We start from the raw sequence: 26212 nt of genomic DNA on the forward strand, positions 1-26212 counted from the left end.
ACACATACCATGCCTACCTCACACACAGCACACCCATACCCCATGCACACCATACACATATCATACCCACCTCTCACACACTATACACATGCTATGCCCACCTCACATACACCACACACATACCCCATACACACCACACACACACCACCCCCCCCACATACATACATATTCACCTCCCACACATACTCCATACACACCATACACAACACACGTACCCACCTCACAGACCACATATACACTATGCCCACCTCATACACACCACACACAACACACATATCATACCCACCTCACACACCACACACTACATATATACCATGCCCACCTCACACACACAACACACATACGCCATACACACCACACACAACACAGATATCACACCCACCTCACATACCCCACACACATACCCCATACACACCACACACATACCATACCCACCTCACACACCACACACTACACACATACCATGCCCGCCTCACACACACCACACACATCGCCATACGCACCACACACAACACATATGTCACACCCACCTCACACACCCCACACACATACCCCATACACACCACACACATACCCCATACACACCACACACCACACACATTACACATACCACACACCACACATATCACACCCACCTCTCACACACCACACACACACCCTATACACACCACACACATTCCCCATACACACCACACACCATACCCCCTCTGACATACCACACACATTCCCCATACACATCACACACCACAGACATACCCCATACACACCACACACATCATACCCACCTCACACATACCACACACATACTCCATGCACACCACACACCCCACCCACCTCACACACACCACACACATACCCCATACACACCACACACAACACATATATCATACCCACCTCACACACCACACGCTACACACATGCCATGTCCACCTCAGACACCCCAGACACATGCCCCATACACACCACACACCACACACATGCCCCATACACACCACACACCACACACATATACCCACCTCACACACCCCACACACATGCACCATACACACCACACAACACACATGATACCCACCTCTCACACCCCACACACATATCCCATACACACCACACACCAAACACACATACCCACCTCACACACACCACACACAGCATACCCACCTCACACACACCACACACATACCCCATACACACCACACACATGCCCCATACACATCACACACCACACACATATACCCACCTCGCACACCCCACACACACGCACCATACACACCACACAACACACATCATACCCACCTCTCACACCCCACACACATATCCCATACACACCACACACCAAACACACATACCCAGCTCACACGCACCACACACATACCCCATGCACACCACACACCATACACATATACCCACCTCACACACATATTTCATACACACCACACACACACCCCCATCTGACACACACCACACATATGCCATATAGACCATACACGACACACATACCCCATATATACCACACAGCACATACCCATATCATACCCACCTCACACAACACACCACATACACACCATGCCCACCTCACACACCCCACACATTTAACCCATATATACCACACACACCATACGGATATCATACCCACCTCACACACATACCTCATACACACCACACACATATCATACCCACCTCACACACACCACACATATGCCATACGCACCACACATACCCCATATACATCACACACCACATCATACCATGCACATACCTATATCATCCCCACCTCACACAACACACCACGTATATGCCATGGCCACCTCACATACACCGCACACTTAACCCATGTACATCACACACATCACACACATAACCTACTTCGCACACACACCACACATATCATACCCACCTCCTGCATACCACGCACCATACATACTTCACACCACACACACATACCACATACCACATATATATCATACCCACCTCACACATACCACACACTTAACCCATGTAAACCACACACATACCACACAGATACCATGCCCACCTCACACACACCACACACATGCCCCACACACACCACACACATACCCCATATACACCATGGACTCTTAACAGCACGCAAACTCTGCCGTCATTTATTTAATGGTTCTCTTATTTATGGGTACTTAGGTTTCCAGTTTTTTAAAAGATTGCTGCAGTGAAAATCTTCAGACATCATTTTTTATACATGTGAGTCCTCCTGGAAATGGAGTTTTTGGGCACAAGGATATGCCTATTTAAATCCTTGGTAGAGAATGCTGAATTGCCTTTCTGAAAGGCTTCATTGGGATGCCCTCTAAGGAAATACACTTTTCAAAAAAAGGGAAAGCTAGCAAAAAGGCAATTCTCTGCCAACAGCTGAATAGAGAGAGGGGGACTGTCTGAGGCCATGAGGAGGGAAATGTGGCAGCCTGGGAGAAGCCAGGGACCCAGGCAAAGGGTGACACGGTTACTAAGGTTTCCTCTGGTGTTCTCATCCTCCCTGCCCTCCCTCCACACCCTCAGGAAAGCAGTACTGGGGAAAGTCGGTAAATAACAAATCCCGAGACTTCTCATGAACACTCGTCAATTTGGAGAGAGAGGGACTGTGATGTGGGGGGTTGGGACGGTGCCCGGAGCCTGATGGCCTTCACCAGCATCAGGAGAAACCCGCTTTCCTCCCGGGCTCCTCCCCAGGCTCTGGCTTGCACTGCATTCTGGGAGAATCCCATAGCCGCACCTTCTTTTTACCCATTGGCTCTTTAATGCTATCCCATTCAAACATTTAGCCCTTTGAGTCAATCAAGTCCCATGTTAAAGAGTTAATAGACTTAATTTTTTCGGCAGTTTTAGGTTTATGGAGAAATTGAGCAGAAAGTTGAGGGAATTCTCCTGTACCCTTTCACCCCATTTCCCGTTTCCTTATTATTAACATCTTACATTGGTGTGGTATGTTCAATATCATTGATGAGCCAGTATTATTATTTTTGAGATGGATTCTTGCTCTGTTGCCCAGGCTGGAGTGCAGTGGTGCCATCTTGGCTCACCGCAACCTCCGCCTCCCAGGATCAAGCAAGCCTCCTGCCGCAGCTTCCCGAGTAACTGGGACTACAGGCCTGTGCCACTACACCTGTCTAATGTTTTTTTTTGTATTTTAAGTAAGACAGGGTTTCATCATGTTAGCTAGGATGGTCTCGATCTCCTGACCTTGTGATCCACCCGCCTTGGCCTCCCACAGTGCTGGGATTACAGGTGTGTGTGAGCCACCGCACCCTGTAATAAGAGCCAGTATTATTATTAACTTGAGTCCATAGTTAAAACATGTTAGGGTTGACTCTTCATGTTGTATATTTTACGGATTTTGACAAATGTGGAATGACCCGGCTAGCACGTCTTTGTTTTAGTAGCTCGTTAGTTGCTTTTTGTCTGACTAGCTGACTCCCGTTTTGGGAAGACCATTTTGTCACATCCTTTTGCACCCTGGCTTCCCGTGGTGTGGAGCAGGGGTGCTGGGGTCTCTGGGAAGCGGCACTCACTGCATCCTGCCCCCCCCCCCCCGCCTTCTGCCCCCTCTGGTCTCAGCACCCTCCCTTGCTCCTTTCACCTGCCTACCCCAGCACAGCTGCCTGCTATTTAGATGCCACCATGGGGCAAGGAAGCCGCCCCCAATTGGTCCCTGAGGATTCTGCCCAGATTGGGATTAGAATCAGTGTGAGTGTTTGCTGAGTGCTTGGGAGGCACAGGTTCTGTGGGAAGGGCTGCAGGCTCAGGCGGGTTCCTTGGGTTTTGCAGCATTGCCTGCGTTGGGCCATGGTCATCTCCTTTCTGTGGTTGAGAGAAGAGGCACAGGGAGGTGAAGAAGCGTTCCTGGCGCCACAGAGCCAGGCAGTGGCAGAGCCGGGTCCCAACCCAGGCCACTGTCCTCGGTAGCCAAGCCCCTTCTTTATTTTGGAATGACCACCTGGCCAACTGGCACACGGGGAGAACTCAGGGAAGGAGACGTGGCTCACTCCTGAAGGGAGAGGGACACAGGAGCAGCCTTGATGCGCTGCGGCCCCTCCAGGCCCCGAGTCCCTGTCCTCAGTGGGGGTAGGACTCCCAGGTGTGCGAGGCGAGCCGGATGGTCTCGCTGCTCCTCTCCACCAGCCTTCCCTCCTGTCGCCCCTGGTGCCCGCATCACTGTGGGAGCACTGTGGCGGGATGCATGTTAAAGGAGTGCCTGATGGGTGTGGGTGTGGCGGGGATGGTAGTGGGTGTGTGGGGATGCAGTGGGGCCTATGCAGGATCCCAGTTGGAGGGGGCTTGCTTCAGAGGCTGCTGCTGGTCCTGGTGTCACCGTGGCAGCTGAAGAGCAAGCGACTGGTCACTTGGTGGCCTGCGTGGGGTTGTTACCCAGGTCATTGAGTGTTTCTGTCCCGCCCGCTCACTGCCAGGCTAGGCAGGTTCATGGTGGGGATTATCCCCACGCTTGCCAGTTCATGGTGGGGATTATCTGAGAGTTGTTGGAGCGTTCTGCACTTCCCTGCGAACCTTGTACCTGGGTGGACCAGGAGAGAGGCTGAGCCAAGGGAGGCAGGCAGGATGCCACATTTGCCCTGCAGGGCACTGCGGCACGCACAGAGCCAGGAGCCCGAGCCCCACCCGTGGTTGTGGAGTGGAGGGAGAATGAACAACTGCTGACTCCCTCGTTCCCAGGCGGCTGCACCTCTGCTCCTGGTCAAACCGGCTGTGTGCTTAGCCTCAGGTGCATGCCGCAGGTGGCAGCCTGCAGCCCTGTGGCAGGTCCCGGTGGTTTTGCAGTGTGGTGTGGGGCCGGTGCGGCTCCCGGCACAGCGGGGCAGGCCAGGCTTTCTCTGGCTTGGGATGCAGGCCTGGCTCTTCCCAGAGCAGGCAGAGGTCAGGGACGAGCTCTTTTCCCTGTGCACGTCTCCTGAACAGCTTCATCAGCACACCCTGCAGCAGGGAACTGGTGAGCGTCCTGCAGCCAGCTCACTTGTCCCAGAGGGGCTGTGCACGTTCGGCCCTCGGGGCAACCTCTGCATTTCCTTTCTGGGGACTCCCAGATGAGCCCTGTTCCCCCAGATCATCCTGCTTCATATTGATGTGATAATCCCCTCCACAGTCAGAAACATCTGCTGGCCCCGTTTGTCCGTGGGATAAGAACGGGCTTGAGCATGGCTGTCGGTGCTCTGTGTGGCATCAGTGGCCTGTTCTGTGACTGTTTCCTTCCTCTCTAGCCCGATATCTTTGACCCCCAGCCCGACGCTCCCTCCTCACCCACCAGAGGCCCTTGCCCAGCCTTGGCAGTTGCTTGCATTTATCTTCCTTCTTCAAGGCTGCATTTGAGGGTCTGCTGGCCAGCAGCATCACGTCCAGCCTATGAACTGTGTGCCCTCTCAGGGCCAGGTAGGAGCCTGCGAGGAAGTGGGAGAAGTGGTCATGCATGGTGGTGAGGACTGAAAGAAGACAGGGCTGAGAAAAGTGTGATTACCCCCAGAATTCAGGGATGCCTGCACCACCTGGGGTTTGAAGAATGACTAGGAGTTTGCTAGGAAGATTCTAGAGGAACAACAGCAACAAAAAGCTTCCCACATGGGCACAGAAGAGGTGAGGCACAGATGGCACAGGGATGTGGTGTGTGATGGGCCAGGCAGCCATGGGCAGGGTCTAGGCCCAGGACGTCAGGTGCTTTGCACACTGTGGCTTGGAGGCAGTGGCCTTGTCATGCAGCACTGTGCCCCCGTGGGACCCTTTAGAGTCCCCGGCTCTCGGTGTGCCCCTCATGCCCACACCACGGTGGGGGCAGGCAGGTGGGGTTTGGGCTGGGTTTCCACCAGATGGACAGTACTCCCTCTTGTGCTTCAGTATCAGAGTGGCCCCATGGTGTGGGAATAAATGTTGGGGTTAAGGAGACCTCCAGCTGGGTGGCCTGCTCCCGGGCAGGCAACAGATTAGAGGAAGTAGCAAGTCGGAAGGCAGCAGCTGCGGATGTTAAAGCCGGAGGAACCTCGTAAGGAATGGATGTCAGCTCCCTCGTTTGACGTGGTAGAAAGATGATGGTGAGGGGTTGGGCGCAGGTGCTGGCGCTGGGGCCTGAACCCCCATATCAGTGCTCTTATCATTCTTTATGGTAAGGAAACTGAGGCACAGGCAGGTTACACAGTCTCAGCATGTCAGTGGCAGAGCTAGGACATGAACCAAGGTGTCTGTCTCTGCACCTCAGTTCTGTGCGAAGTCCAGGCAGATGGCGCTGATCGGTAAGGGGTGCTTGCTGGCTGAGCACTGATGATCACCTGCATCTCAAGGAGAAACAGTGTCACTTGCTAATCTGATGGCTCCTCTGGGCACAGCACGTGGGCACCATGACCCTTCCTCTGCAAGGGGTTTGTTTAGTGTGTTTGGTAGAACATCCCCCAGCCTGCTAGGTGTGGCATGCACTATTTTAAGATCAATAACCCAAATTCCACAAGCTCTGTATCTCATGCAGCATTTTGTAACTTGAAAAAACAAGTTGGGAAGAGAACCTTGATGAATGTTTCATTTCCTGTCAGAGCAAATGAAACCTGAAATATTAATGGCATCATATTTCTCTTATCTTCCTACAAAAGGGCTTGAAAAATGCATTCCCCACGAGCCTAGCACGCAGCCCTGCTGCCCGTGGCCCCAAAGCATTAGTTGTCCGTACTCACTGACCTCTGAGAATAAACACGAGGGTTCACTTGAAGACATGGGGAGAATCACAGTCAGCCTGTGACTCTTGGTTTTTCAGACGTTGGACCGCTCTGGAGATCCTTGGAGTTCCAGCTGCTCTAGAGGTTCTGGGGAGGGAGCTGTTCACCCCGCAGCGTGTGGCCCATCATTGCCACCTATGACCGCCCCTCTGTGGGTGAATCAGCGGTTTCCTTTCTCAGCTGATTCACACTTCATTCATTTGTGCTCTTGTTCTTTACAGTGCCCTGAATATTTACGCATTGCCAAATCTCCTGTGGACAAACCAGCAAGAGGTCAAGACTGTCCCATGGACGGACGGGGTGAACCTCTTCTTGTGCCTGGGGATTCCGAGTGAGTAGAGCCCATCACGGTCACCACCGCTCTCGATGTGGCATTTGTGCATGAGTCTGGGCTGATGTGCTAACTGGGGGCTATAGGAAGAGTTACAGCCACCATGGCCTCACCTTTCTTGCACAAAAGCTTAAACACAGCTACGCTAAATATTTTTGCTCTGTGCTTTTACAAACTTACATTCATTTCGAGGTGAAAGAGGAAGAACAGGCATTTGTAGGGGACCACTTGCCAGGAGAAGACCGTGCATTTCCTGTGACCACGTCAGTCTGACTCTGAGATCCGGTCCCTGGGACTCCCCAGGTCTCTTGTCCCAGCTGCACTAAGTGCCTCTGTCCTCCAGCAGAGCTGTGCTGCTTCCTTGGGCAGCCTCCCTTCCCCATGGGGTGCAGATGGGCCCGGGCATCCTGGTGGTCAGTTCTTCCCAGGGCCCAGGAGGAGGGGCCAGCAGGAAGTGGGCAGGCTCTTTCCGCCCGACCTGGCAATAACAATTCTTAAATTCTGTACCCCAGGCTGCTCGCCTTGACCCAAGTGGCCAGTCCCAGGCATCGCCATGTGAGCAGGGCCCGCCCCAGGGGCAGCAGCCGGGCAGCCAGAGACAGCGGTGGTCACCACAGTTAGTCCCCACAAGGTGATTATGCAAGACACTCTGGCTATGTCCTGCACAGTTGGGACCTCAGGGCCGTCATCTGCTGGGCAGTGCTAGGGACCAGGCCTGGGTTAGTTTCCTGGGGAAGTTTTTTTTTTTTTTTTTGAGACAGAGTCCCTGTGTCTGTCGACAGGCTGGAGTGCAGTGGCGCCATCTCACTGCAACCTCCACCTCCTGGGATCAAGAAATTCTCCTGCCTCAGCCTCCCAAGTAGCTGGGACTACAGCTACCCGCCACCACACCCAGCTAATTTTCGTACTTTTAGTAGAGACTGGGTTTCACTGTGTTGGCCAGGATGGTCTTGAACTCCTGACCTCAGGCGATCCTCCTGCCTCGAACTCCCACAGTGTTGGGATTACAGACCACCACACTGACCTGGTAGCACAGTTCTAAGCTTGGCATGACCATCTCCCTGTGTCTCTATCTGTGTATCCAAATTTCCCCTTTTTAGTAAGGACACCAGTCATATTGGATGAAGGTCTACACTAAGGATCTCATTTTAACTTGATTATCTGCAGAGACCTTATTTCCAAACAAGGTTCCAGACACAGGAGCTGGGGATTGGGGCAGACATAATTCAACCCCTGACAAGCCTCCTCGAGGGGCAGGGCCCATTCTTGAGCTCCCTGCGGGGTCTGGTCTTGGGAGCAGCTCAGCCCCCTCCCGCAGAGATGGGAGCATCTTCCACAGCCGGCGATTGTCCTGCAGGAGCCCCGCGACCAGCGGAATACCTGGGTGCAGTGCACAGTGGGGCCACAGCTGTGTCACAGCCGTGCTCTGTCATTTAGTGGGCCTTCTGAGCTGTGTTCCAGCTGCCTGTTCCGACACGCTGCTCTCCCCGATGACCCTGCTCCCACTGGCTTCCCCACGTTTTTGATCTGTAACCAGACCCTGTTCCCAGGAGCTGGCTCGGCGCCATCCCGCTCCGCACGCACCCTGTCTTAGGGGACGTCCTGACCTGCCCAGCCTGTCCTGCTCCTGCTTCTCAACCCAGAGCACTCCAGCTCCTTCAGGTATTAGGTGAGACCTCAGAAGCAGGGACAGCAGGACGTATCCCACACGTGCCATGCATTGTGCTGAGGAAGCCATGGTCACTCTCCTAATGGTTCCTAGGGGTGAGGAAACTGAGGTTGTTGCTCACGTGGTAGAACTGGAATTCAGAACCTCAGCCACGCCTCTGTCACCACACCACGCCCTGTGCAGGATGCTGGGGAAACCAGGCAGCTGGGATGGGCTTGTGCCTTGGGATACTTACCCAGACCACCCACCCTCGCCGCCTTCACACCGCAAAGGCTTGGTCTACTTTTTCTGTCATAGTGTTTATGTTGTCAGTATGGTCCATAGGCATATTTTAAGACGTCAAAGAGTTTTAAAAGGTTTATGAAAAAAATAGCAGGCCCCTGGTCTCCCACACCATCTCCCCACAGCCCCCGCCCTGCCCACTCCGATAGGCCACCACTCCAAGCTCTTGTCGCTTTGTCCTCTGGATTTATCTCCACATTTGTAAAGAATATGAGCATGCTGCTATTTCTTAGTCCCCTGTGTGGTCAAGATGGTTTAACTCATAGATTTCCCTCCTGAGAGCTGCTCCATCTAACCCTAACCCTGACTCTAATGTATAGAGTTATATCACCATTAGGTGAATCCTTACGCAGTGTGTAGGGTATCAGTCAGGACAGGCTGCCTCATGAGGCAGGAACAAGCATCCCCAGAGCTGAGAGAGTTCCATTTCTCCAGCCTCCTGCCCTGGGGGTGGGCGCTGTCTGTGGTAGGTTTGCGTGGGGGAGGGGCATCACCGCTCAGCAGGCAGCTGCTCACTGGTGTCACCGTGTTTCCCACCCTCCTGTCATACCCTTTCATACCCACCATCCTGTGGTGCCCTTTCACCAGGATATCCCTGCTCAGGGGTCAGGGTGTCCTCCTCGGAGTGGCTAGGGGTCTGACTGCCCCTGCCCCCTGCTTCCTGCCTCACTCCCTTTCCGTGCTGGTGTCTCAGCGCTTGGGCCTTTTGGGGTTTTAGAGGTGAGCTGTGAGGCTGGACATGAAGAGGCTTCTCTGCCTCCCCCTCTTCCCCAGGAGTCCTCATCCCTATGTGGCCTCAGCACTTGGTCTGGCCAGATTGGCAGGTGCAGTTGTCATTTCTCATTCTCTGTGTTGGTTTTGAGTGATTTCAAGAGAAGATGCAGAAAGGCTGTGCCCCCACCTCTAAAAGCCAGCAGTCAGCCTGGCCACCCTTAAGCCCGCTCTAGTGGGCTTCCCGCCCAGTCACCCTGCTGTGACAGGCCCCACAAGGACAGACCCAACACGGGGCTTCCGCCCTCGCCTTCCCGAGTGCCCGGCAGCCCTGGTGCTGTTGCTTTCCCTCTCCCTTCCTTGTTCTCAGCCTCAGGAGGAAAGTGGCCAGTTTCTCACCATTAGATATGATGTTGTCTGTAGGTGCTTTGAAAAATTTTAGGTAAAGTTCATATAACATTAGCCATTAACCATTTGAAAATGTGTCATTCAGTAACACGTAGTGCATTTGCAGCGTTGGGCACACACCATCTGTGTCTAGTTCCCACACATTTTCATCATCCCAGAGGGAAATGCTCCATTAAGCAGTCACTCCCCAGCACCCCTCCCCAGTCTCTGGTAACCCCAGTCTGCTTTCTGTCTTCATGGGTTTACCTATTCTGGATGTTTCCTATAAATTAGAAATCATGTAATTTTTAGCCTTTTCTTTCTGGCTGCTTTGACTTGGCATAAAGTTTACACGGATCATCCCTGTTGCGGCACGTACCCGAACTTCCGTCCTTTTTAGGGCTGAGCAGTATTCCATTCTGCACAGACACCACTTTCGTCTGTGCCCTCAGTTGATGAGTTTGGGTTGTTTCCACCTGTTGGCTGTCAGGAGTCATGCTGCTGCGAGCATGTGTGGACAGTGTTTGTTTCAGTACCTGTTTTGACTCTTGTGTGTATGTGTTTAGGAGTGGAATTGTTTTCCTTATGTGGTAACTCTGTGTTGTAACCTTTTGAGGTACTGCCAAACTGTTTTCCCCTTCAGCTGCACCATTTTACATTCCCAGCAGCAGCTAAGAGGGTTCTCCGTTTTCCCATCCTGGCCAACCCTTGTTAGTTTCTGTTTTTTTGTTTCTTTGTTTCATTACGGCCAGCCTACTGGGTGTGAAGTGGGATCTGACTGTTTATTGGCATTTCCTGCGTAGGTGTTTTTGTAGAGGTTCTTTATCAAGCTGAGGATGGCCTCTGCCTAATTTAGTGAGTGGTTTTTAATCAGAAGTGGGTGTTGGGTGTTTGTCAGATGCTTTTTCTGCATCAGTTGATCTGATCGCAGGATTTTTTCTCTTTAGTCTGTTGATGTGGTGGATTATATCCATTGATTTTTCTAATGTTGAACCAACATTGCAACCTTGGAAAAAATGCCACTTGGTTATAGTGTATAATTCTTTTTAAACATTATTAGATTTGATTTGCTAATAATTTGTGGTGGATTTTTAAGTTGTTTGCTCCTGAGAGGTAGTAATATGTCGTTTTCTTATAATTCCTTTGGTTCTGATGTTAGGATAATGCTAGCTTCATAAAATTAGTTAGGAAGTGTTGCATTTTCTTCCAATTTCTGGAATAGGTTATGAAGAATTGGTATAATTTCTCCCTTAAATGTTTGGTGGAATTCACCACTGAAACCCACCTTCCTATTACTGATGTTAATTCCACTGTAGCCTGAGAACATATTTTTATGATTTTCCTGACTCTCACTCCCACCTGGAATCGTGTGTGTTATTTGATGGTTTACTCAGTTGTCATCCGTCTTCCTAATTAGAGCGTAAGCTCCAGGGAAGTGGCGTCAGTGTTCCCTCTCATCCTTGCACCCACAAGACGGCCTGGCACCCTCTGAATGAATCCCACCAGAAGGGATAAATGAGGAGGCCAAGCCACCTGGCTATGGGTGGCTGCTAATCTGCAGGATTCCTCTTGCTTGTGATTTCAGTGAATTTGAGACACAGGTGAGTGAGGCTGCCAATGGGTGACTCCCAGATGTCCTCAACAAACAGAGGAGCGACTGCTCAGATCCAGGGGTGCAGCCCTTCCCGCCTGTCACGGGGAGCTGATGGGCTGTCTTTAGCATGGCACTCTGTGTAGTGCTGGCGCCCAGGCTTCCCTGGAGCAGCAGGTTGGCCCAGTCGACACAGAAGAAACAGGGCTTTTCTGTGGTCACTTCTGCATTGCCAGTTGTTCTGTCCTCTTCCTGTGGCTGAACCTTCTGTCCTCACCTGTCCTACATCCCCAGTACTTGGTTTTTGAGATTGCCGTAGTGGAACTTGTGTGCACATTGCAAAAAGCCAGTTTACCCCCATTCTCCATGTCTTGTTGATGGTCCCACTGCCAGCATCAGTTCTCATGAGCAGATTTCTAAACCATCACCATCTGTTCCACTTTTAATTGCAAGTGTAAAAAATATTATTTTCCTAATTCCGTTAAGGGGAGGGAGAATATGTATTCCTAAAGACCACAGTTCTTGTATGAGGAAGCACAGATCTGCCGCCCACCTACTAAAGGAAAGGTTGCTTCTGCCCATCATCAAAGCTCTTGAGCAGTTATTTACCTAGAGGGTAAAACTGGCCCGTTCACAGCTCTGTAAAAACAAGGTAGAAAAGTGTGGAAGTAACTGAGTTGGTGAGGTGGAAGGGGGGCAAAGCCTATGTCTCCCATCCCTCCCTGACAGTGCAGCCCCCCACCCTTCCAGCCCCCAGCTGTATGTGTGGGAATGGTTGGGTAGAGGTGCATCGTGGTGGTCCCTGCTGCTGCTGGGGCTGTTTCCTGAAGAAGGCCCAGTTTCTGGCTTGACTTCCCCCTTAGAATCCCATAAGGTCCATCCGGGTGAGTGCCGAGTTCTCCACAATGGGAGTAGGATAGAAATGAGTACCTTGACCTTCACTGACCCTCTGAGCCGGCCCTGGGGGTGGGCTCTTTTTCTGCTTAAATTCACATTCCAGACAGGCTCTGGAACTTTCTGTCATTCTAAGACAATCGAAGTTTCTTTGGTTACTTTCAGTCCCAGCAGCCAAGAAAAGGAGTAATTATAGACTCTTTGGAGCTTCTCCCACCTGGCTGGAGTCTGACCTGTCTTGGAGCTGACCGGGGTGGGAGGGCCGTGTGTCCCCTTCTGTCTTCCTGTGCCTCTGTTTTTGCTGGCCGGGGAGCGCCCCCAGGGATGGAGTGCCTGGGGAGAGGGCAGTCTCTCCACGAATGGGCTGGGTGGCACTTCCAGGGTCCAGCAGATGTTTCATTTGGACCTCCTGTCTCTGGGGACCCTCGGGTGGGTTTCTCAGAGATGCCGTTGCTGGCAACTTGCAGCTCATCCCTGCAACCTGGGGGAGGCCTCGCTGGGCTGATGCTCTCAAGTGCTCCCCGACCTCCCCTGTGTCGCGAGGGAGTGCTCCTGGGCTGTTTTCAAGGCGGCCCTGGACTGGCCCCACACTGGTGGGAGGGCTGTGTTCCTTCAAGGTGGCCCCCCGGCTGGTCCCACACTGTGTGAGCAGCAGGCAGCTCCTCCTTGGGTAGCTCCTCCTCTTCCCTTGTGAGGTGGGTCTGGTCATGGCCTCTTGCCTCTGGAATTCTCAGGAGACCCAGGTGTTGGCCCCCCTCCCCCAGACATCGGGGACTCAGTGCAGCCCTCCTGTGGGTCAGCTGGAAGCCCTGTTTGGGACTCAAGGTGAAGCCACTTCCCCAGCCCCCTCCATGGGGCACAGCCCTCCACAGAAAGTCCCTGCTCCTCTCCTGGTGCCCTGTAAGGCAGAAACCGTGCTGGGGTGGGGAGCTGGGAGCATTTGTTGATGTGGGATGTAGGCGTGCTTGTCAGCTCTCCTGGCCCTCAGGGCAGCAGGACAGCTTCCATGAACATCTCCTCCTGCTGCCAGTGGCCTCTGGCGAGAGACTACTCGAATTGGTCCCCTGTAGCTCCCGCACCTTAGTGGGGGCCTGGGGACAGGAGGCTATGAAGAGGTTCCAGAGCCAGCTAAAGCCGCCGAGACTCAGAAGGAATCTCGTGCCACTGCCTCCTGTGCCCCATCCCCTAGCAAAGTGGGGCTGACAAGGGATGACCTTGCATCCTTGTGCTTTGTTTACTGGGACCTGGTGCTGGTGCCACCACGGGCCCAAGTCATCCACCGCCCTTTCAGCAACGCAGCGCCGCTTGCAGGGCCCGGCCGGGGAGGCAGCTGGCTTTGCACAGGTGGAAGATCATGGCCATTTCCAGAGTCTGTTGCCAGGCTCCACAGAGTTCAGGAGTTGTTTCTCCCTCTCAGGGTCCAAAGTGGTCGTTTGCAGGAGTTTGGCAGTACCCAAGGGTTAATTGGGATGTTATTGCGTGCGTTTGGCTTAGAGAGAGGAATGTTTTAGGTTTATTTAAATTAGCAGTAATTTAAAATTACAATTTTAGTCTTAATTGTATGTATTTGGAGATGTCATTTCAGTCTTTGGAAATAATTGCAGAGTAATAGTTTGGGAAGTCATATTACAATGCACAGACGTTCAAGTGGAGAAAGGTCCCTGTGGGTGAGCCTCAGCCTGGCAGAGGGGCATCCAGCACAGCTTCCACAGCACGTGGCCCTCCCAGCTGGGTCTGGGCGTGGCTGCAGCTGAGACCAGCCCTCCTTTCTGTGCTGTCCATCCCAGGGAATATGGCCACAGGGGCCACAGTTACCTAGACTGACCTGGTGTCAGAATCACTGTCTCTGCTTCTGGTAGGATGTCCTTGGGAGGGGAAGGGAACCAGCCAGTGAGATCGGGGGTAGGAGGAGTGACAGGGTAGAGCAGACACTCACGCTGGCAGAAGAGAGGTTGACATTCACCGAGGAGCGGGTTTTCCGAACCCTGGAGAGCTGCAGGGGACGCCTGAGGCGCCTCTGCAGCCCACAGCATGAGGTGCTGGCTTCCGTACCCTAGTGCAAGTGCAGACTCCACACCTAGGAATCCTGGATGTAGGTGCCATGAGGTGCCCATCCCTTGAAGTGGGTAGGGTTTAATACCCAGAAGGCAGCCCTCCCTGGAGCACAGCCTCAGGTGCTTAGAGACCCTCCCCTCTGAGCCCGTGCAGGATGCGACATGCAGGCAGGCCTGGTGCTGCAGGCTCAGAGATACCCGTGGGCTATGCCGCGCTCTTTATCCACCAGGGCAGTAAAAGCAACGTCCTCCTGCAGGGCCTGTGGCAGGACAGCCAGGGTTCCTGATGGTGGAGATGGTGGACAGCCCCCCGGAGGGTTGGTCCCATCTCGCCAACAGAAGTGACCTGTGTGGCCTTAGTGGCCAGTGCCACCTGTTGTGGTAGTAGATTGTTTAAAGCCAGATCCCATTGTGGCCGCAGAGGGAATGAAAATGAGGGGTTCTTAGCTGTGATGTGATGCTTGTGTTCTGCCAAATCCGTATGTTGGAATTCTCATCCCCAAGATGATGGGGCCTTTGGAATTCTTATCCCCAAGGAGGTGGGGCCTTAGGGAGGTGTCTTAATCTATATTCTGCTGCTGTAACAGAATACCACAGATTGGGTAATTTTTTTTTTTTTTTGAGACGGAGTCTCGCTCTGACACCAGTCTGGAGTGCAGTGGCGCAATCTTGGTCACTGCAACCTCTACCTCATAGTTCAAGTGATTCTTCCACCACAGCCTCCCGAGTAGCTGGCACTGCAAGTGCTCACCACCACGCCTGGCTAATGTTTGTATATATACATATTTTTTTTTAGTAGAGACAGCGTTTCACCATGTTGGCCAGGATAGTCTTAATCTCTTGACCTCGTGATCTGCCTGCCTCAGTCTCCTAAAGTGCTAGGATTACAGGCGTGAGCCACCGTGCCCAGCCCAGATTGGGTAATTTATAATGAACAGAACGTTATTTGGCTCATGGTTCTAGGGTCTGGGAAGGCCAAGATTGAGGGTTGCGTCTGCTGAGGGCCTTCCTGCTGCATCCTGCCATGGCGGAAGGCATCATACAGCAAGCGAGAAAAGGAAGGGGGCCGAACTCATTGTTTTATTGGGAACCTGCTCCTCGATGACTAACCCACTCTCGAGATAATGGCATTAATACATTCACGAGGGTGGAGCTTGCAGGACCTAATCACCTCTTAAAGGTCTCCCTTCTCCACATTGTTGATTGGGGATTAAGTTTTCAACACACGAACTTCGGGGGGCACATTCCAACTATAGCAGTGGGTGATCAGGTCCTGATGGTGGAGCCCTCATGATGGGATCAATACCCTTTTAAAAGAGGCTGCAGAGAGATCCTCCCGCCTTCCGCCATGTGAGGACGGAGTGAGAAGGTGCCATCTCTGAGCCGTCACGTGGGTACTACCAGGCATGGAATCTGCTGCCTCTCTGGTCTTGGACTTCCCAGCCTCCTGAACTGAGAAAAGTCAGTTTCTGTCGTTTATAAGCTACCCAGTTTATGGTACTTTGTGGGAGTACCCTGAATGAACTAAGACTCCCTTTAAACAAGTGTCCTGCTTTTTGAAAGAGTGTGGGGCTCACCGTCTGCTAGTAAACACAGTTGTAGGAGCAAAGGCAAGCCCACGCTGGCTCAGATTTTCAGACCTTATCATCGGATTAGGAGCGAAGTCCTCCACCTGAGGCTTTATTGGTCTGAAGTCAGGGTCTTCTGGAGCCCCACAGGTTGTGCGCTTGGCCTGTGGAGCAGTTTTCTCCACAGCACCCGTCTCTCCTCTGCCATGTGCCAGGCTCAGCAGGGGCAGAGGATAGACTAATGACAGGCACAGCTCCTGCCCTGGAGGATTCCACGATCTGCGGTTTGATGCTGGAGCCCAAGGAAGACAGCCCACGAGGTCAGAGCAGAGGGCCCGGGAAAGTCCCAGGAAGAAGCGATTGTGTGCGTAGGCTGCAGGAGTAGAGGCTGTCCTGGAGAAAGGGGGTCATGGCCTGGGGGTGGGGGTGGTTCCAGGCAGAGAGAGCAGCTTGCACAGGGTAAAATGAGGCATGGAGTGGGTGGCCTCTTCCCCCAGTCTCTAAACACGGAAAGAGGGCTGGGGAGAAGAGACGGGGTGGAGGAGAGCAGGACTCGCAGGCCTCCGTGGCCTTGCGAACAGAGTGAAGAGCTCGGACTGTGTCCTGTGTCCTGGGGCTGGGGCCACTGCAGAGTTTGGAGCTGGGAGGCTTTGGAGCCATGCCCTCTCCACACATACTACACACCACAGATATACCTCATGCACACCACACACACCACGTGATACCATACGTACACACCATACAGATTTTGTAAACACCACATCCTATACATGCCACATGCCTTACACACTTCATAAATTTCACACACACAGCACACCGCACTCCACATACATGTTACATCATCCATACAGCACATCACCGTCTACACAGACAACTTATTCACACTACACAGATACCACACACACCACATATCATATATAAATACGCCATACACACCTAATACACACCACACACAGCAGATACACACCACACACACCCCATACATACCACACACTACACCGTACACACGAAACATACACACTCAACCCTTCCACACTACATCACACTCCACGCATACCAGACATGCATCACATACACCACAACCACACATCATACACAGTATATTGCACACACTCACCCTCAAGGATGCCCTGCCACCACACACACACACACTGCACACATGTGCACGCACCACACACATACAATGCCCACCTCACACACACACATCCCATACACACCACACAAAACACACATATTCCCACATCACACGCCACATACTGCTACATATATGCCATCCCCACTTCACACACCACGCTCACCCCATACACACCCCACACAACACACATATCATACCCACCTCACACATCACATACTACTACATATATACCATGCCCAATTCACACACACCACACAGCAGATACACACCACTCACAACACAAATCATACCTACCTCACCAACACCACATACTGCTACATAATACCATGCCCACCTCACACACCACATTCTACTACGTGTATACCATGCCCACCTCACACACACCACACACAACACATACACATAACACACATCATACCCGCCTCACACACACCACATACTACTACATATATACCATGCCCACCTCACACACACCACGTACACACGTCACACAACACACATCTTGCCCACCTTACACACACCACATACTACTACATATATACCATGCCGAATTCACACACACCACACACAGCAGATACACACCACTCACAACACAAATCATACCCACCTCACAAACACCACATACTGCTACATAATACCATGCCCACCTCACACACCACAATCTCCTACGTGTATACCATGCCCACCTCACACACACCATGTACAGACGACACACAACACACATCTTACCCACCTCACACACACCACATACTACTACATATATACCATGCCCACCTGACACACACCACACACAGCACATACACACCACACACAACAGACATACCATACCCACCTCACACACCTCATACTACTACATATATACCATACCCACCTCACACACCCCACACACTTAACCCATATACAGCATACACCACACACATACTAAGCCCACCTGACACACCACACACATATCTTATACACACGCATGTCATACACACCTCACACACACTACACAGATCCCATGCCCATGTCACACACATCACACATATACCCCATACACACCACACACAACACACATACACACCTCACACAATAAACACCACATATAACCACGCCCACGCACTTAACCTATATACAGCACACACACACCACACACATACCATACCCACCTCACACACATACCCCACACACACCACACTTATACCAACCTCACACACAGCACACAGATACCGCATACACACGACACACAATGCACACATATCATACCCACCTCACACACCCCACACACTTAACCCATATACACCACACAACACACATATCACACCCACCTGACACATCACACACTGCATACACACCATGCCCACCTCACACACCCCACAAATTTAGCCCATATACACCAGACATACACCACAGACATACTATACCCACCTCACACACAATATACACATACCATACCCATCTCACACCCCAGGCACGTATCATACCCAGCTTACACACACCACGCACCTACCCCATACACACTACACACAACAGACATACCCACCTCACACACTAACACCACGTATACACCATGCCCACCTCACACATCCCACACATTTCACCCATATACACCACACACACACTATGCACATATCATATCCCCCTCACACACACCACACACATAATATACCCACCTCTCACACACCACACACCACATGTATACCATGCCCACCTGACACACACCACACACTTAACCTATATGCATTATACACATCCACCTCACACACACCCATATACACTACACACACACCACACACATATCATACCCACCTCACGCACCACACATACCCATGTACACCACACGTATCATACCCACCTCACACACACCACGCATACCCATATACACCACACACACCACACACATATCATACCCACCTCACACGCCACACACACCATACCCACCTCAGACACGAGACACACTTAACCCATATACACCACACACATCATACCCACCTCACGCACACAACACACTTAACTCTTATACACTACACACACACCACACACATCCTACCCACCTCACACACCTCACAAACAGCCCATATACACCATAGAAATATCATACCCACCTCACACACACCACACCCTTAACCTATATACACTACACACACACCACATACATATCATACCAACCTCCCACACACTGCACACCCATCATAAGTATCTCTCACACACCACATACACACCATGCCCACCTCACACACCCCACACATTCAACCCATATACACCACACATATCATTTCCTCCTCACATACATACCCCATGCACATATCAAACCCACCTCACACACATACCCCATACGCACTGCACATACTCACCTCACACACCACATAAATAGTATGCCCACCTCACACCACACACTTAACTCATATGCGCCACACACAGCACATATACCATGCCCACCTCACACACACCATACACATATCATACCTACTTCAGGTACAACATACACTTAATCCAAATATACTACACACACACCACACACATATCATACCCACCTGACACACACCACACACAGCCCGTATACACCACACATATACCACACACATATCATACCTACCTCACACACCACTCACCGCATATATACCATGCCCAGCTCGTACACACCGTACACATATCATACCCACCTCACACACCACACACACTTAACCCATATGCACCACACACACCCCACACATATTTTACCCACCTCACACACACCACATGCCACCTGTACACCATACCCACCTCACACACCACACCCTTAACCCATATACACTACACACACACCACACACATCATACCCACTTTAGATACACCACACACATAACATACGCACCTCACACACCCCACACACTTAACCCATATACAGTACACACATATACCCACCTCACACACCACACCCTTAACCCATATACACTACACACACGGCACACATAGCATACCCACCTCAGGCACATACCCCATACACACCAGACACTACAGATACACCATGCTCACCTCCCACACCCCACACATTCAACCCATATACACCACACACATAGTACACATGTACTTCATACACTGTCACACACCACACGTAAAATCCCCACACACACCATATACACCACACACATGTCCACCTTGCAAACACCACATACATACGTCATACGCACCACACACTCTTCACAGTTACCAGACGCCACGCATATACCCGATACCCACCACACCCACCTTATATACACACACCACACATACCACACTCACCACATAATACCTCACATGCACACACCGTACGCATTTCTTTTCCTTTTTTTTTTTTTGAGACGGAGTTACGCTCTATTACCCAGGCTGGAGTGCAATGGCGCGATCTCGGCTCACCGCAACCTCCGCCTCCTGGGTTCAGGCAATTCTCCTGCCTCAGCCTCCTGAGTAGCTGGGATTACAGGCACGCACCACCATGCCCAGCTAATTTTTTGTATTTTTAGTAGAGACGAGGTTTCACCATATTGACCAAGATGGTCTTGATCTGTTGACCTCGTGATCCACCTGCCTCGTCCTCCCAAAGTGCTGGGATTACAGGCGTTAGCCACTGCGCCCGGCCATGCATTTCATATACACCACACACACTTCATAAATACCACGTACACACCACACCACACTCCACATACATATTACATCACCCATACAACACAGCACATTCCACACAGACAACTTATTCACACTACAAAGATACCACACGCACCATACAATATTATACATACATATACCATACACATCTTATAGGCACCACATACCCCATACATACCACACACCCCTCATACAACCACACACGTTAAACCTCATACATACCACACACCACAAAACTATGCCATGCATAGAAAACATACACACTCAACCCTTCCACACTATATCACACTTCACACACACCACACACACATATCACATTCACATCACACACACCACATACCACACACCATACACAGAACACTCCACACACCACACTCTCCAGAATGCCTCACCAGCATGCACACGTACGCACCCCACACGCTCCCTACCTGCCACACCACATGCACTGTATGTCACACACACACCACACACCACCACACACATTTGCATGCAAACTACTCATTTTGCATCCAGACTGCTTGAGTGAAACTGAATGGTTTAGTTTTCCCCAAGTTAATACTGCTTGTCTGCACGCCACCAGCTGTGCTGGCTTGCACATCCCCTGGTCCCGCCCTTCCTGGATTCAGCACCACCTCCTGTGTTTCGGGTATCTCTGGCTGTGCCCTGTGGTGTGCTCATGTCCTGATCACATGGGAGGCTGGCCCCTCTGCCCCAGTGGCCGTTTTCCTGGCGGAGACTGGCCTGTTTGCCACCACTCCTGAGGCCCAGAGCAGCGGCTGGTGCAGGAAGTTCTGCTTCCTTCCCTCCCCACGGGACATTTTGTCTCAGGTCTGACATCTCCCCAGCTAGAAGAGAGACCTTCAAAGGTGCACAGGTGGGTTTCATTGTAATGTTGGTGAATAATCAATGCGTTTTGGTAAAAAAGTCAACCAGTACATACATCTTCAATAAAGTAAAATGTGCATGGCCCCTCTGCTCCCACCTTTCTCCCCTCCCCTCCCCTCCCCAGAGGACACGACTGACAAGCCTTTGGGGAGCTCCCCCTTTCTGTGTGCCTTCGCGTCCGTGTATGGGCTGGGGAGTGTGTGTGTGTTCTCTAGCCATCTTAACGGAGCTGGAACTGGGATCTACACACGTGCACTGACTGTGTAGCTCACTTGTCATTTTCCCTCCAAAACAGGACATTAAGATCCCTGACTGTAGTGCCTGTTGCCCTGCCTCTTTAAAGACGCCATCGACTCTTGGAGCACAAGAACTCTTTCATTTATTTAACCATCTCCTTATTTATGGGTACTTTGGTTGTTTCCAGTTTTTTAAAAGATTACCCGCTGGGTGCGGGGGCTCACTTCTGTAATCCCACCACTTTGGGAAGCTGAGGCAGGTGAATTATGAGGTCAGGAGTTCAAGACCAGCCTGACCAATATGGTGAAACCCCGTATCTACTAAAAATGCAATAATTAGCCAGGCGTGATGATGCGAGCTTGTAGTCCCAGCTACCTGGGAGGCTGAGGCAGCGGAATTGACTTAACCTGGGAGGTGGAGGTTGCAGTGAGCCGAGATCACGCCACTGCACTCCGGCCTGGGTGACGGAGACTCTGTCTCAAAAAAAAAAAAAAAAAAAAAAAAAAAAGATTGCTGCAGTGAAAACCTTTAGCTGTCATTTTTCATATTGCTGTGGGAAAACGTGGTGGGAGGTGTCGTGGTGGTAGAATGGCCTGGCACATAGCCAGGCTTTGTGTGGTTCTGACTATTCTTCCCAGTGTTCCTTTCTGCTGTGGTTCCCTCCGGGAGATGACGACTGTGTGAGTGCCCACCATGGCCCACCAGAAGTGTGAGAGTGTGGGGAGCGGCATGTTGGACCACAGGGCAAGGCCAGGCCCTGTCCCACAGTGCCAGGAGCCCAAGAGCGAGGACGTGGAGCTGCCATTGGAGGCCATGTACCTGAGGGCCTGGAACTGGCCGCCCTGTGGCCAGAGAGCTCCATGCCCAAAGAACAGGAGTGCGACAACCACAGCCCCGATGGGGACTCCAGCTCCAACTACATGAACAACACCTCCAGGGAGGGAGGACTATGACGAGGGCCTTTCTGAGGAGGAGGAGACGGCATCACCTACTACGTCCGCTACTGCCCCGAGGATGACGGCTACCTGGAGGGCATGGACTGCAACGGAGAGGAGTACCTGGCCCACACAGCGTGCATGCAGTGGATGGCGACGAGTGCCAGGAGGCCATCAGTGGAGGAATGGACGGACTCGGCAGGCCCACACCCCCAGGGCCACAGGGCTGAAGGCAGCCAGGACTACCTGGATCACTACCTGCCCATCCGGGAGTTTGAGCCCTCCGTCCTAGAGGCCCGTGACCAGGAAGAAGATGGCCCTCACTGTCCCCAGGACTACTACCTGGCAGAGGCCAACGGGAACACTGGCACCTCCCCCTATTGCCTGAGGTGTGGGGATGGGGACCTGGAGGACCAGGAGGAGGACATCGACCAGATCGTGGCCGCAATCAAGATGAGCCTGAGCACGATGAGCATCACCAGCGTCAATGAGGCCGGCCCTGAGCATGGGCCTGAGCCAGGGCCTGGGGACTCTGCAGAGGCCTGCCTTGCCAGCAAGGCCCCAGCAGGCACGAGACAAGGGCCAAGTCACTGTGAACCTCCCTTCCAAGGCCAAGCACCGCGGAGATCCCCAGAGAGGCTTCAATCCCAACACCAGGACCCCAGAGGAGAGGCCGAAGTGGCCTCACGAGCAGGTAGGACCCTGGCTGTCCCAGAGAAGGGAGCAGAGGGGCCTGAGAGCAAGGAACCTCCTGGTAGAGGCCTCGCAGATGCTGAAGCGAGGGGGTGGGAGGGGTGGGTGCCTTGCTGTTCTAATGGTGGCTGAGCCCTTCACTGGTCCAGTTACGAAGCATGTTGTGTGAATGCTCCGGCCACTCTTATGCTCACCCCTCAGACTCAGGAGTGAAGTCTTTCTGAGGGCTGATTGGCCACTGATGTTTCACAGAAGACTCCCCTACTCCCACCCTAGAAGAGAGTCCATTTCTACCCTGCTGCCCTGGATCTGCTCATGGTGGGGCAGTGTCTGTGGGAGAGCCTGTCGATCCTCAGGGGTATACTCAGACCAGCAGGGCAGTGGCAAAGACGTGGGGGCGCTGCTGCTCACACACTGCCGTGGCCAGTGGTGGGTGGCCTGGTGGCTGGGGTGGGGGCTGCCGTCCATTTCACAATGGAAGTGTCTCTAAAAGCCTGGGGACCTTGGTCTGATGGGCAGTTAGCTGTGAATAACTATTTGGAAAAGGATTTTTTGAAAGTTTGACAAAACTTTGGGGAAGAAACACATGGTAATGAGGGCAGTGGATGTCAGCATAGCTGTGTTTTCTTTAAATTATAGCAGAGTCAGCGTGCATTCTAATAAACACGTTTGAAAGGCTGCCTTCTAAAAAATAAAAAAGCCTCACTGTGAGTATATAAAGAAGATGTGATTATTGGACTTGTGTAAAGGAACCTGTAGTTGTCCAGTTACGTGGACTGCTTTCGGAGCAGGCGGCGACTCCACGGGACGGCAGCGTGCTGCAGCAGCTCCGCACCCTGGCCAGGTAAGCTCGGGGGCTCAGGCTGCCTGACTCGCAGGCGGTCGCAGCCTGGGGTCTCCCGCGGCACTGCAGACACCCGAATGCGTTCGGGGCGGCTGGAGGTTGCGGCCCCGGTGCTCCGGAGCGCTGCCTTGTGTACTAAACCAGGCAGGGGAGGATCTGGACAGTGGTTGTGGCTGCTGTAGGCATGGAGACACAGATGGCAGCACTCCCAGGGAGAAATGTCAGGTTCTCCATGTGTGGATGTGTGCAGATGTAGGGGTGCTGAGGAGGGAGGAGGTGCGGGGAATCTCTCTTGTCTCTACTGACTCTGAGTTGGAGATGTCAGACAGAACCATGGCCCGTTGTAAACTAACACAATGTCCCCACCCACAGGGTTAGAACCCCACCCCTGGAAGCAGCTCTGAGGGGAGCATTCATGTGGGGAGAGTGCAGGACGCTGTGTCTGGAAGGGAGAAGGTCACCGAGTAGGCTGACCCTGCTCTGGCCAGGTGGCTGCCTTCTGACATACCAGCCTCTCTGTAGCACAGTGGGCCCACACACACCCAGCCTGTCAAACTACAGCCCTCAAGAAGGCACTGTCCAGATTAATAGAGTGGCTCCCTCTCCGAGGAGGAGGCTGAAGTTTGGGGAGGGCAGCAGACCTGTGTATGCTCTGCTCCCTCCCTCCACAGCCAGACAGGAAGGGAGGGGCTTTCAGCCAGGCTCACCCAGGCTGGGGTCTGAGTGTCAGTGTCCAGCCAAGGGCTTCTGGCTTCATGGGGGAGCCCAGTTGCTGCCATGTAGCTGCCACCCCAGTGAGGGTGAAGAAGCAGGAGGCTCCGCTGCACTTCCAGGCTCAGGCTGCCTGGCCAGATCTGGTCTGTGGACCCTGTAGGCTGGTGGAAACCATCAGGAGGAGGGGAGGCAGCTGCCAGGCCCCACCCCTGCGAGTCCGATTTCTGAAAACTTGGGTATACAGTAAGTATTCGGCTGTGGGCTGCTGGGCCAGGAAGGATTGTTTATCTGTTGAATTGATGAGGGAGGGTTATAGGTAGAACCAGTTTAAAGATGGCAGGTTTGAGAGAGCAGGCAGGGATTTAGTGCTGGGGAAGGCAAGCAGGCTTGTGAAAACAGCTCTGTTGGGGAGGCCAGCGTCCTGAACCAATGTCCTCAGCACGTGCAGCAGCAGCTGCTGCGGGAGTGCAGGACAGGATTAAAGCGCAGAACTTTCTGGATGATAGAAATGTTCTTAAAAAAAAAAAAAAAAAAGAAATGTTCTGTGTCTTGAAAGGAGGTGGGTTACATGAGTAATGTATTTGTGAAAACTCATCAAAACGTACACTTCAGATCTAGGCGTTCCACTGAATATAAGCTATACCAAAAATTAAAAAGATTTTTTAATTTTTTTTTTGAGACGAAGTGTCACTATGTCACCAGGCTGGAGTGCAGTGGCGCGATCTCGGCTGACTGCAACCTCTGCCTCTCTGGTTGAAATGATTCTCCTGCGTAAGCCTCCCAAGTAGCTGGGACTACAGGCGCGCGCCACCACACCCTGGTAATTTTTGTATTTTTTTAGAGACAGGGTTTCACCATGTTGGCCAGGATGGTCTCAATCTCTTGATCTGCCTTCCTCAGCCTCCCAAAGTGCTGGGATTACAGGCATCAGACACCGCACCC

The 26212-nt window shown here is 52.3% G+C and overlaps 1 protein-coding gene across 1 annotated transcript; it reads left to right on the forward strand.

The window, feature by feature from the left end:
* Nucleotides 1-23077: 23077 nt before the first annotated feature.
* On the forward strand, nucleotides 23078-24514 carry LOC135273149 (amyloid-beta A4 precursor protein-binding family A member 2-like). Its single transcript, XM_064372067.1, has 2 exons — nucleotides 23078-23713; nucleotides 24352-24514. The coding sequence occupies exons 1-2, from the start codon at nucleotides 23119-23121 to the stop codon at nucleotides 24405-24407; spliced, it is 651 nt and encodes a 216-aa protein (XP_064228137.1). The 5' UTR covers nucleotides 23078-23118; the 3' UTR covers nucleotides 24408-24514.
* Nucleotides 24515-26212: the final 1698 nt, after the last annotated feature.

Source organism: Aotus nancymaae, unplaced genomic scaffold (assembly GCF_030222135.1).
Source record: "Aotus nancymaae isolate 86718 unplaced genomic scaffold, 86718_ANA_hifiasm-v0.15.2.pri h1tg000286l, whole genome shotgun sequence".
Classification (NCBI taxonomy): domain Eukaryota; kingdom Metazoa; phylum Chordata; class Mammalia; order Primates; family Aotidae; genus Aotus; species Aotus nancymaae.